General features: G+C 39.1%; 1 protein-coding gene across 1 annotated transcript in view; it reads right to left on the bottom strand.

The window, feature by feature from the left end:
- Nucleotides 1-12,303, bottom strand: part of LOC136837582 (BAI1-associated protein 3-like) — a 571,736-nt gene that overhangs the window by 177,070 nt on the left and 382,363 nt on the right. The window contains exons 11-12 of the mRNA XM_067102461.1: nucleotides 7,820-7,932; nucleotides 5,263-5,353 (exon numbers count right to left, since the gene is read on the bottom strand). Of these exons, the coding sequence (XP_066958562.1) occupies nucleotides 5,263-5,353; nucleotides 7,820-7,932 (204 nt within the window). The remainder of the gene's footprint in view (nucleotides 1-5,262; nucleotides 5,354-7,819; nucleotides 7,933-12,303) is intronic.

Here is a 12,303-nt window from a genome sequence, read left to right as displayed (position 1 = left end):
GAAAAAAGGTTTTAGTAAAAGAAACTGGGATTGGAACTGGGATATGAAGATGGAAAATGAAACATATGAAAAGAAACAAGACTGGAAAGCTAGCTAGGAATGGAAATACGTAAGTGAAAGAATGAACCTAAGAAACAAGACTTTGGAAAAGGAATTAAGAAATGCAGTTCAAAAGTAAAACTATGAACAGGAACGTGTAATAAGAAAAGGAACTTGGAAGGCTATTGGGATATGGAGGGAAAAAAAAAAAACAAACACGTCTCAGGGAAAGGATCAAGAAATGGAACTGGGATATTTAGATGAGAGAGAGAGAGGGGAAAAGAAAGCAGAATCAAGTTTTAGAAAAGGAACGGAGATCTGCAGCTGAAAGAAGAAACACAACAGATCTGGGCTATGCAGATGAAAGAGGGAACCCGAGATCAAACACGTAACACGGAGAAGACCTAGGAATGGAATTCGGATATGCAGATAAAAGGAATCTAAGACCAGATTAGGTCTTAGGAAGAACTACCGGGAATGGAACCAGGATATACAGATGGTACTAGGATAAGGAACAGGGAATGGAACTGGGATATGCAGGGGAAAGAAGACCCTAAGAACAGAAAGCCTTAAGAAAAGGAAATGGAAATGGAATGATTTACCTAGAACAGGTCTTGAGTAAAGGAATTGAGCCAGAAATTGGAATACACATATTCGAACAGTAACATAAGAACAGTAACACAAATTAAAAACAGAACTTGGATATGCGGGTGAAAGAAGGAACTTTTGGAATTGAAGCTGTTCCTGGGATAATGACCTGGGAAAGGAGCTGGTTAATGCAGGCTTAAAGGAACGTAGGAATAGAAACAGGTCTAAGAAAAAGATGCTGGATCTACAACTTGAGTGTCCAGATGAAAGAAGGAATCCAGAAATAGAAACAGGTCATTGGAAAAGAATGGAGGCCGGGAATTGGGCTACGTAGGTGAAATGAGCATAAGAGAAGAATCATATCATAGGAAAAGTCAGTGTGTGTGGAACCTGGATATGCAAGTGAACAAGAGAACATAGTAAAAGGGATAAATCTTGCAAAATACTGGTGAATAAGGGAAGCTAGGAACAAAAACATAATTCAATCTTCAGACTGGTATAACCCTTTCTTCCAATTTCTCTCTTCGGGTTTTGCATGGTTTTGTAGGTAATTTTGGACAATCAAGGCATCTAAGGAAAAGGAGCTGTGCTTGAAACTAGGATTAGCAGACTAAAGAAGAAATTTAAGAACAGATATGAAACAGAAATAGGTCTTAGGAAGTGGTACAGGGCTTGGAACTGGGATATGAATGTGAAAAAAAGAAACTTAGGAACAGAAACCGGTCTTACCCAAAGTGTGGCAAAACACACATGTCTTGCCCAATATCTATCTTTCATTTCTCCTTTCACACATTACTAGCTCGACGTTTATCATATCACACTTATTCCCCATTTGATCTCACCTTTAAAACAGCTTTATATCTATATGCTTACAGATTCTGACAAGGGCATCTGTCCACAAAGCACATTACATCCTCAGGGAAGTAAATTTCCTGATATTTTTTTCAACTCCTAAATCAAATCTCCACAAGTAGAAGTCTTCACCTGTAATCCTTAGCCTGTGGTATTGCAAGATGAGGGAGTAGGTCTTCTTCATTGCCTTAAATCGCCTACACCTCTTAGAGTGACAAACATCCTTAAAGTTGTTACTTGTATCTCGGAAGAGGCCACACCTCCCGTCCGAAATACCACATAGGCAAACTAGGCAGGTGAAGGGCTTGACGGAGGAACCAACTGCTAAACTGGTTTAGGAATCTACTAATGTACCGTCTAGTAGTCTCATCTTGACTTATATATAGTCAAGATCCACCCTAGTGATTTCATTCCTCCCACTATTCGTTGATGGTGCCACATAAATAATCAAGAATTACTTCATCCCTACTGCAGAGCTGCAACGTTATCATTAAGGAAGACGTCATCCTTAAAGCACCAGCCATCGTTGCCCCTAGAGGTTACAGCAATCTCATCACTGATGAATAAGGATAAATACCACCTCTGCCACAACTCCACGCACCCAAAGCCATCCCTAGTCAAGTCCCTGTGTACGTGTCTGAAATCAGAATTTCTGAGACGTAAAACCTGATTTCATTGGTAGTGATATTTTCACCCCACAAAGGAACCGAGCCTCAAACAGAGATATTAAGATGAAATGAACTCAATCGTTGAAACAGTTCTTAGGAAAAAGAACTGAGGTTAAAAGTGGGATATTCTGTTCATAGGAAAAGGATCTTAAATATGCAGGTGAAAGAATGAACTAACATACAGAAACAGGCCTTATGAAAAGGGGTTTTAGTAAAAGGAACGGGGCTGTAAGTATGGCAAGCATGTGAGAGAGGGAAACTTCGAACAAAAATAGGTCTTGAGACATGGAACTACGCGTGGGCTTTGATGAAAAAGCAAAAACGGAACCTAGAATCAGAAACAGTCTTAGGAAACTGACTGTTCCTCAAAGTTGGATATAATATTGAAAGAAGAGTCTTATAAGAAAAAGGAACTAAGCATGGAACTGTCATTTGCAAACGAATGAAAGATCCACGCAACAGAAAAAGGCCTTAGAAAAAGGAAATGTGCTTGGATTTTGGACAAGCAGATGAAAAAACGAACTAAAGAACAATACCAAGTCTCTGGAAAAGGAACTGTGTTTGGAACTGACGTACATAATTAAAAGATGTATTTCTGTGACGAACAGGTAATTAAAAAAGGAATTGGCAACTGAAGTAAGTTATGCAGGAGAAAGAAGCAAAGGAATAGGAATAGGACTAAGGAATACCAAAATGGGTAAAAAACTGGGATACACAAGGGAAAAACGAATTTAGGAAAAGAAAAATGTCTTCAGAAAAGTAACTAGGCCTAGAATTAAGATGTGTAGGTGAAAGAGGATAATAAGAACAATTCTAGATGCCTCAAACTCGGAATGTAGGAGGGAAAAGGAACTCCAAAACCGAAACAAGTATTAGGAAAAAGGAACTTAGCCTGGAGCTGGGATATGCATGTAAAAGCAAGAACCTTTGGACAGAAAAAGGTCTTAGAAAAAGGAACCTGCTCGGGGAATGCAGGTGAAAGAAGGAACTCAATAACAGAAGCATTCTTAAGATGAGGAAATGGGCCTGGAACTCGTATATCCAAGTGAAAAAACATTCGGAACAAAAGTACCTCTTAGGAAAATTATGTGGGTATGGAACTGGGTTACACAATCGCAAAAAGGCACATCTTTGGGAAAGGAGCTGATAAAGGGACTCTGGAATAGAGACATTTCTCAGGTAAAAGGAACTGGGTCTGTTACTGGGAAATGCAGGTAAAAGAAGGAACTTATAAAACAGAAACACGTCTTACGTAAACGAACTTGGAATGGGACTGATATGCGAGTGAAAGCAGGAACTTTGGATGAGAATAAGGTCTTAAGAATAGGAACTTGGCCAAAAACTGTTACATGAAGGAGAAATTCGTTCATTAGGTTAAATAAAGTAACGTAAGGTAACTTACGCTCTGGAAAACATAATGATTCTTTCGAGATATCTTCCTGTTGCTTACGTGAGATCCAAAAAACATTCTTGAATATACTGACCAAACACTAACCGTTCCCTCCACATGACAAAAAGTCTTGGATTCAAAGGACTATCTAAAGAAGAGCACTTACAATCTGATTCCTCTCATAGCATCCAAACTCCAACCAATCGATGCGACTTCAAGAGATAAGGACCATCCGGGAGCCGCAATTATCTCATCCACTCAAAACAACAACATCGTGAATAACGAATCACCCACACTGAGGCACCTACAGTCACTCCATTATAAGAAGCTTAGCAAACAACTGATTATCTGAAGGATCGATGGAGCTACTCATTGTATTCACAATGCACCTCTCTCTCTCTCTCTCTCTCTCTCTCTCTCTCTCTCTCTCTCTGTTAAACATATATCATAAGGTAAAACACACTAGAAATCACACATTTTCCTCAAAGTAGCACAAAATTGAATATTCAGTTACCACGTCTATCGAATACACAGAGAAAGAGAAAATTTTGTTTCAAGGAATTCCGACTCCCAATACGTATCTGGATATATAATGTTCAAGTTATGGCAACGTTGAAAAAGCTCGTTACCAACAGAATGATTACTAAAAAAAAAAAAAGTAAATTCTTTACCGTCAACAACTACGTGTGGATATCAATCCTTTTATAAAATGCATTCTTCTTTCATGAAACCCTTCATTCCGAAGGAACCACTGTAGACCCAATTATCAATCACAAATCAACTAATTCTCCACCACCGTATGAATACAAACCCATCAGTTCATCATCACTACCCAGGATGATAACATCCACGAAAGGTGCTACACCGCCGTCTTATTATTAAATACATCCACTTTCTGATATATTCAATAAACTCCCTGGAAAGGAAATACGGCAGGAACGCTATCGCTTACTTAAAACGCCCAAGGAAGGAAAAGCAAATCAGATTGCGACTGAATTCCGCAAGGGAATGTAAATAACAATTTCACTTTTCCGAGGAAAATTTGGAGCTTGACAAATATAAACATTAAAAATAAAAAAAGATACGAAAGTCAATTGCAGAATACGTTTTTTTTTTTTTGCTTGAGCTACGAAGCAGCTGATCTTTCAGACGTTTTATACATACACAAAAAGTTATTTTTGATGAAAAGGCACCGGTGTAAAAAAAAACGCTCAACCTGACATGACACCAAGGGTTGAAAAAAAAAAAGGTAGATACACGCAAACTGAATTTCATGCAGATCTTTTTGAAGTCCGGAAAAATATTTTTCAAATATCACTCACAAATGATAGATAGATAGATAGATAGATAGATAGATAGATAGATAGATAGATAGATAGAAAAACGTTCATACATACACATTTAGTTCTTCAAGTGACATCCGGTTCTTGTTACGTATGACTCGGCTACAAAATTCAATCAATGATAATTAACTTCCAATTTCTATTCAAGATGTGTGTTAAGAATGATGGGCATATGTGAGAATACACAAAAAACTTGTTTTCCTTAAGAAGACTCTTAAGTGAATTGAAACTATAAATATCAAAATATACTAAAAATATACTAACTAAATATACGGCCAGCATCAAACGTATAAATACAGAAACACCTCACTGTAGATCCGACTGCGAGTGTTTGTAAATTTAACAGTCAATCGCATGTGCACCAACATCCATCGGTACTGACCTTGTACTTTGAGAGTTCATGCAAGAGAAATATTGTGATGATCTGGTCATGCTGGCGCACCTCGGCCCACGATTCCTCCTCTGATGTTCCTCTGGAAAATAGGAGAAATGATATGGTATTTACTTAATACTAGAATTCAGTAACTCCGTAGGCTCCGTATGTCTCTCTCTCTCTCTCTCAAACACATACAAACTATGTATATATATATATATATATATATATATATATATATATATATATATATATATATATATATATATATATATATATATATATATATAATATATATATAATTATATATACATATATTATAAATATATAAATATTACATATACATTATATACATATATACATACTGAAAATATGTGAAGTATGCATAAGCTCACTGGTCAGTGATATTATCTCATCATACCCGCCACTAAAGGGCACTGAAATTACTCTACTGGTGTCACAAAGATCTGATATTCTCTTTACTTAAGGAGGAACCCTAAGCAAGCAGCTACTAAAATCTAGAGGAATTTGTATGAAAAAGACAAAACCACTATAAAATGTACAACTTTTGTTGCGGCCAATCCTAAGTAATGTTTTCTACACACACACACACACATACTGTATAAATATATAAATAAGTATGCATCAATATGCATAAAGCACGCATCCATACATACATACCGTACATGCATAAACATACACACACATATATCCGTGTGTGTGTGTGTGTGTGTGTGTGTGTGTGTGTGTGTGTGTGTGCGTGCGCGCGCACGCTCGTCCGCCACAGGAAATTATAACTTATGAATGCTTCTGACCCCGGCAGGATGTCAAATACTAAAGTCGACTGGCTGTCACTGTATCTACGCTAAAGGACAACGATAGAATCCCTGCAGTGGTAGATGGGCTTAATATTTATAATCTCCCTTAGGTGTAAGTTATCAACAAGGTATACTGAATTCATATATATATATAAAAGCTTCAGAAAAAACAAGAAAACAGATAGACAGGTTTTTCCTTTAAATGCCACGTCAACGGTGAACAACCAGAGCAGAAAACTTCGGTGCTACAGTACTAACCACTTCATAGACCTACGCAATAAGCACATCCTCTCCACACACACTGAGGCATTTACTGCTATTATCAAAGTCTCTAGCTGATCCACCTCATCTACGTAACATCTCGATCTGCAATGGTCTCTGCTCTCGACAGTTCCATAAAATACACCTTTTACACCAGGCTCTCTTACTCCACGGGATCACATCACGTTCACATACACACGCACGCGCACACACACACACTGGTCCATCTTTTCGCCTATGCTAACATGCTGACGATATCTTCGTCGTCTCTACATTTCCCACCAATTTCGACCTTTACTACTGATATTATACAAACTATTAATCTCAAAAGCCATCATCCAATTCTTTGCTCCATCTTCAACATCAACTTTTCACTTTCACAAAGACGAGTTAGCATAGCAAATCTCACTATCCATTTAAATACTTGTATATATATATATATATATATATATATATATATATATATATATATATATATATATATTAACATTATACAGAAACTAAAATCTACATCAGGGTTTCGATAGATTTTGGGATTATAATAGAACTGAAATGCCTAAATAAAATCTATGTAAAAGAGAGAAAAGAAATACAGGAAAAATAAAGAGAAAAAGAAATTACCACCTGGTGTGCTGACGCGAGACCTCCCTTTCTAGTTTGGAAAGAGGAAAGCTTGACTGTCTGGGAAGAGAAAAGTGAAGTGAGATGAAGTAATTCTTACAAAAGGAAATTAGGAACAAGTGGGCAGTGGCTGATGAGGTACAATGCAAACACAAAGAATTAAGAAGAATTATTCTATAAGATTAGATATCAGATGAAAAGCAGAGAAGCATCAGCAGTAATTAGCAATAAGATGAAAAATTAAGAGATTTACGAAATGACAGAAGGGTGCAGATCAGATCTGGAATGTCTCGCAAAAGTTACTCAAGAGAAAGATGTGTTTCAGCAAAACCAAAAATAGAATAAGAGAGCTTATGTAATCTGATAATGCCATATTAATATAAGATGAAAGGCAAGGTAAACCACTGCGCTGATGTACAGAGATAAAATATAAAAGCCAAAAAGTGTAGTGTTCACTTCGGTGCAAAATAGAATGAAAGGACTAAAAACAAATATTCATACAGCGGACAACAACAGGACTCGAACAGACAATGGTATTTAACAGAACAAAGGCGCACATGTACACAAACATTCCAGAAGAACGAAAGTCAACGAGAGAGAGAGAGAGAGAGAGAGAGAGAGAGAGAGAGAGAGAGAGAGAGAGAGAGAGAGAAGAAGCCATTACATTCTGAACACAAGAAACGCCTTGGACTAAATTAAGCGTAGGACACTACTACTGTCTTCTCTGGCGGAGAGAGAGAGAGAGAGAGAGAGAGAGAGAGAGAGAGAGAGAGAGAGAGAGAGAGAGAGAGAGAGAGAGAGAGAAGCTTTTAAGGCGCACTTCGGTATACTACGAAAAAAGCTAAAGAGAGATATAGGACTTCTACCTGTCTTCTCTGGTGGAGAGCCACATTTTCAGGTGAATTTGTCCTTGGATATTGGATCGGTGCGAACGGCCTTCCAGAGGGTACCACTTGTCCACCCCCGTGCTCGGAATGTCCTGAAACAATGGGATTATCAACGTACAGGAAAGGAAGAGAGACCCAGCCCTCTCTTGTGGCGACGAAAAGAGTAACAAAGGTGGATGGAATGAAGACTGATGGAGATTAGACGAAAGGACAGAATGTGTCAAGACACATTTTGACTTTCCTTCGACCTACTTAGGAAAGGCAAAAATGTAAAGAGAGAGAGAGAGAGAGAGAGAGAGAGAGAGAGAGAGAGAGAGAGAGAGAGAGAGAGAGAGATTCATATTACTGGAGTAATTGTTAGAACTTAATCGTATCCCTACTTAATGATTAAAGTCTAATCACACATAAGATACGAAACATATCGATTAACATAAAGCTAGGAAATAAACAGGACTGCATCACACCGAATGCTTTGCACGTTACCTTCCCGGAAAAAGAGAAAAAATATGGGACACAACCCAACGCGGCACTGATCCCAAAATTCATTATTATTGTTATTTTATTTTTTTTTATCAAACCTCAGTTACTCTTTTCTGACTCGATTGTTATTCATTCATCAAAATGTCTTTAGTCATGACCAGCAACAACCAAAAATATAAGAACTTTGCTTCGAAATAGCCGAGCAATTAATAACATCTTCCATTCTCGGAGGATATTATTTTTACCAAGACCTGCGTAGATATGATGATTATTACAGTCCTATTCCCAACACAAATCATGGTATTAGCCGCTCCTCTTTTAAGGGTCCTTACACGCAAAAAACAGGTGCCACCTTGGCTCAACAACTAAACCATCTTTGTGCCGTTGTGGTGGATGTGATGTGTCATACACGAGAGGGTGTGAATATGTGGGTGAGGTTGTCGATGCACTAGGTGTGGATACGTGCGTGAGGGTGTGGATATGTGGATGAAGGTGCGGATATATGGGTGAAGGTGTGGATATGCAGGTGAGGGTGTGGATATGTGGGTGAAGGTATGAATATGTGGGTGAGGTTGTCGAAGCACTGGGTGTATTTATGAAGGTGAGACTGTTGGAGCATTTGACACATTGCGTGTGGATATGTGGGTGAGGTTGTAGATATGTGGGTAAGTGTGTGATTATGTGGGTGAGGTTCTCAATATATTTGGTGTGGATATGTGGGTGAAGGGTGCCGATGCATTTTTTGTTGATATGTGGGTATGGGTGTGAACATGTGAGTGAGGTTGTTGATGTATTGGGTGTGGATATGTGGGTGAGTGTGTGGATATGTGGGTGATGGTGTGAATATATTGGTGAGGCTGTCGACATATTGGTTGTGGATATGTGGGTGATGGTGCGGATATCTGGGCGAGGCGTGGACATTTTGGTGACATCTAAAAGGAGATCCAGCTCCACAGAAGCAAAATTCAAACACTACAGACAAGTCACTATAATACGTAAAAATGCAAGGAGTTATATTTCTAAATACTAAAGCCTTATTCCAAAGATAAGGGGAAGAGATGGGGACACTTATGAGTTACGATCCCAAAGACGGGAGGGAAGGATGCAATGGTGATGATTAATTTCCGTTTCATTTGCATTTCATATTTACATTGACATTTCATACTTAACGGATCAATCTTTTTATAAATATGGATACTGTTCCGTGGCCATAATGATTTCAGGAAATATTATTATTTCAACTGCTGTTAGTTAAAATGAAATTTTGGTCATATTTGATTTTAAAGGCAATTCTGAAATGATCTAAAGTCTTCGGAGGTTCCCCTGAATGCGTTTCGTAATCAATCCGTCTCCAGCTTCTGGAAGAACGAGCATGCGCCTAAAGCCATACCTCAGTCAATCATAAACTTCAGTCTCCAGAAACAAGTTCCGAGATCCTTCAAGTCGTCTTCAAAAGAAAAAGAATGATGTTTATTCGAAAAACTGAGTAAACGAAGATGAAGAGGTTGCAGACAGAGTTACTACTGCGCGTAAATTAGGTGAACAATTATTTACTTACGAAAATATGGACTACTTCGCGGAGCAATATGGAGTCGACGTTCTAGCTTTAGGCGATTTGTAAAGCGGCAATATTTGTATTATCATATTTAGGACACCACTTCTTCACTCGAGATAAGCACGAAAAGGAATCAAGAAGAGAGGAGAATCTTGGAAAGGAGATTTTCAAGGATTTTTACGAGAAGAAGAGAGAAAGAAGACTGGTTTTACCATAATTACCTTTTGGATCAACACGTCCGTGAAATCTTATAATAATCCAGAGGTCTTTTCCCCGTCTTAGAGTCCTTCCATCTCCAGTTCCTGGAGGCACGAGAGAAATGCCATTCGCGTAAGCGCCTAACAAGTTCCGATCCTTTAAATCATCTTCAGAAACAGGATCTTGTTTTACGAAAAGCTGAGTAAAAGAAAGTAAAGATTTTACAAATAAAGTCAGTGTACTGTTGTACATATGAAACCAAGGACAACTCGACGCACTCCAGACAAGCAACTATACAGTATACAGTATATGCTACGGAAGGAAAACAAAGGAATGGTTAAGGCGATATGAAAGTGATCTAAAATCTTCGGGGTTTTCCCTGAAGGTGTTTCGGAATCCTTCAGTCTCCAGCTCCTCGAAGCACAAGAGAAATGCCATTCGCGAATATGCTCAACAGTATACCTCAGCGAAACACTAACTTCAAAGACTCCAAATACAAGATCCGTGACCGTTCAAATCTTCACGGAGCCTTCCGTGACGGGATGTCTTATTAAAAAAGCTGAGTATAGGAATTCTGCTATATCATCATTGTCAGGAAGAGGGCTCTTGTCTCAAAATGAGACCGAAATGGAAACGGAAAAGAAAAAGGACTGTCAAAAAAAAAAGGAAATGATCTGGGAAGACAATTAGAAACTCAGGCGGAGAAATTTGATATGGATGAAGAAGAGAAAAGGATAGTGAGTTGTCTAAGGGGAAAGGTCCCCCTCGGAGGCTTGCTTCTCTGGAGGGAGGCAGGTTTCCTACTAGGCCGGGAAAGCGGGCCTGGGGAGGGCCTGCAACAAGGGTGAAGGCCCTAAGACACCCAAACCCTAGGGAAGTCCTCCATTGAGTGTTCCCTCCCAAGGGTAAGGTCCTCCTCAGAGGCTGCTTTCCTGGAAGGAGGCAGGTTTCCTGCCAGTTAATGAAAGTGGACCTGGGGAGGGCCTAAACTAAAAGGGTGAGGTGCCTCAAGGCATCCAAACCCTGAGGAAGCCATCCCTTGAGGGCACCTTTGCTAAGGTTAGGTCCTCTCCGGAGGCTGCTTCCCTCGAGGGAGGCAGGTTCACCCGCCAGGCCCAGGAAACGGACTGGGGGAGGGCTTAAACAACGAGGGAGGGGCTCCAAGGCACCCACCACATGGGAAGTCATCACTTCATGTCTCCATTGCCAGAAGAATGACCTCCTCAAAGTTTGCTTCTTCTTTGCAAGGGCCTAAATTACAAAGGTGAGGTTTCCCAAGGCCCCAAAACCCTAGGGAAGCCACCCCTTGAGGGCCCCCTTGTCAGGGAAAGGTCCTCCTCGGAGGAAGCTTCCCTGAAAGGAGGCAGGTTTCCTGTCAGGCCGAGGAACTTGGCCTGGATAGGGCCTAAACTACAAGGGAGAGAGGCCATAAGGCACCCACCAGGGGAAGGACCTCATCGAGGGCTGCTCCTTTGGGGGAAGACAAGTTTCCTGCCAGGCCAGGGAACGGGGCCTGGGGAGGGCCTAAACCACAAGGGTGAGGGGCACTAAGGCACAAAACCCTAAGGAAGCAATTAGCTGAAGGCATCTTTACCGGGGAAAGGTCCTCCTAGGAGGCTGCTTGAAAAACCAACCAAAAGCACTCATTGTTATAAAGAAAATATTGTTTATGTTTCCTAGCGACAGTCAACAAATAATTTTATAAAAACGTTTTCATAAAGCTTTGTCAACAATATGTGGGTTATTAAGCATCTCCTCAGTGATCACTGGTCATCGAAACAGTTAACTATTCATATTAGACTCCAAAATATCCTTGAAATAAAAGAAATCCTTATTCTTTATGATATCAAACATTATGGTTATGGCTACTTTCTTGCTATTGACATAACACTGTGTAACTTATAATATATACATATATATATGTATATATATATACATGTATATATATATATGTGTGTGTGTGTGCGTGTACACGTGATGTGTGTGTGTGTGTTTGTGTGTGTGAGTGTGTTTCTAATCATCACAATCAACCGGGGGACCACAAACACACGCACACATACGATATATATATATATATATATATATATATATATATATATATATATATATATATATATATATATATATATATATATATATATATATATATATTAATTTACATGCAGTGTTATGTCAATAGCAATAAAGTAACAATAACCATAATGTTTTATATAAAGAATAAGAATTTCTC

This window comes from Macrobrachium rosenbergii, chromosome 4, assembly GCF_040412425.1.
Source record: "Macrobrachium rosenbergii isolate ZJJX-2024 chromosome 4, ASM4041242v1, whole genome shotgun sequence".
Classification (NCBI taxonomy): Eukaryota; Metazoa; Arthropoda; class Malacostraca; order Decapoda; family Palaemonidae; genus Macrobrachium; species Macrobrachium rosenbergii.
Note: the sequence above shows the minus strand (reverse complement) of the source record. Positions and strands in the feature narration are given on the sequence as shown.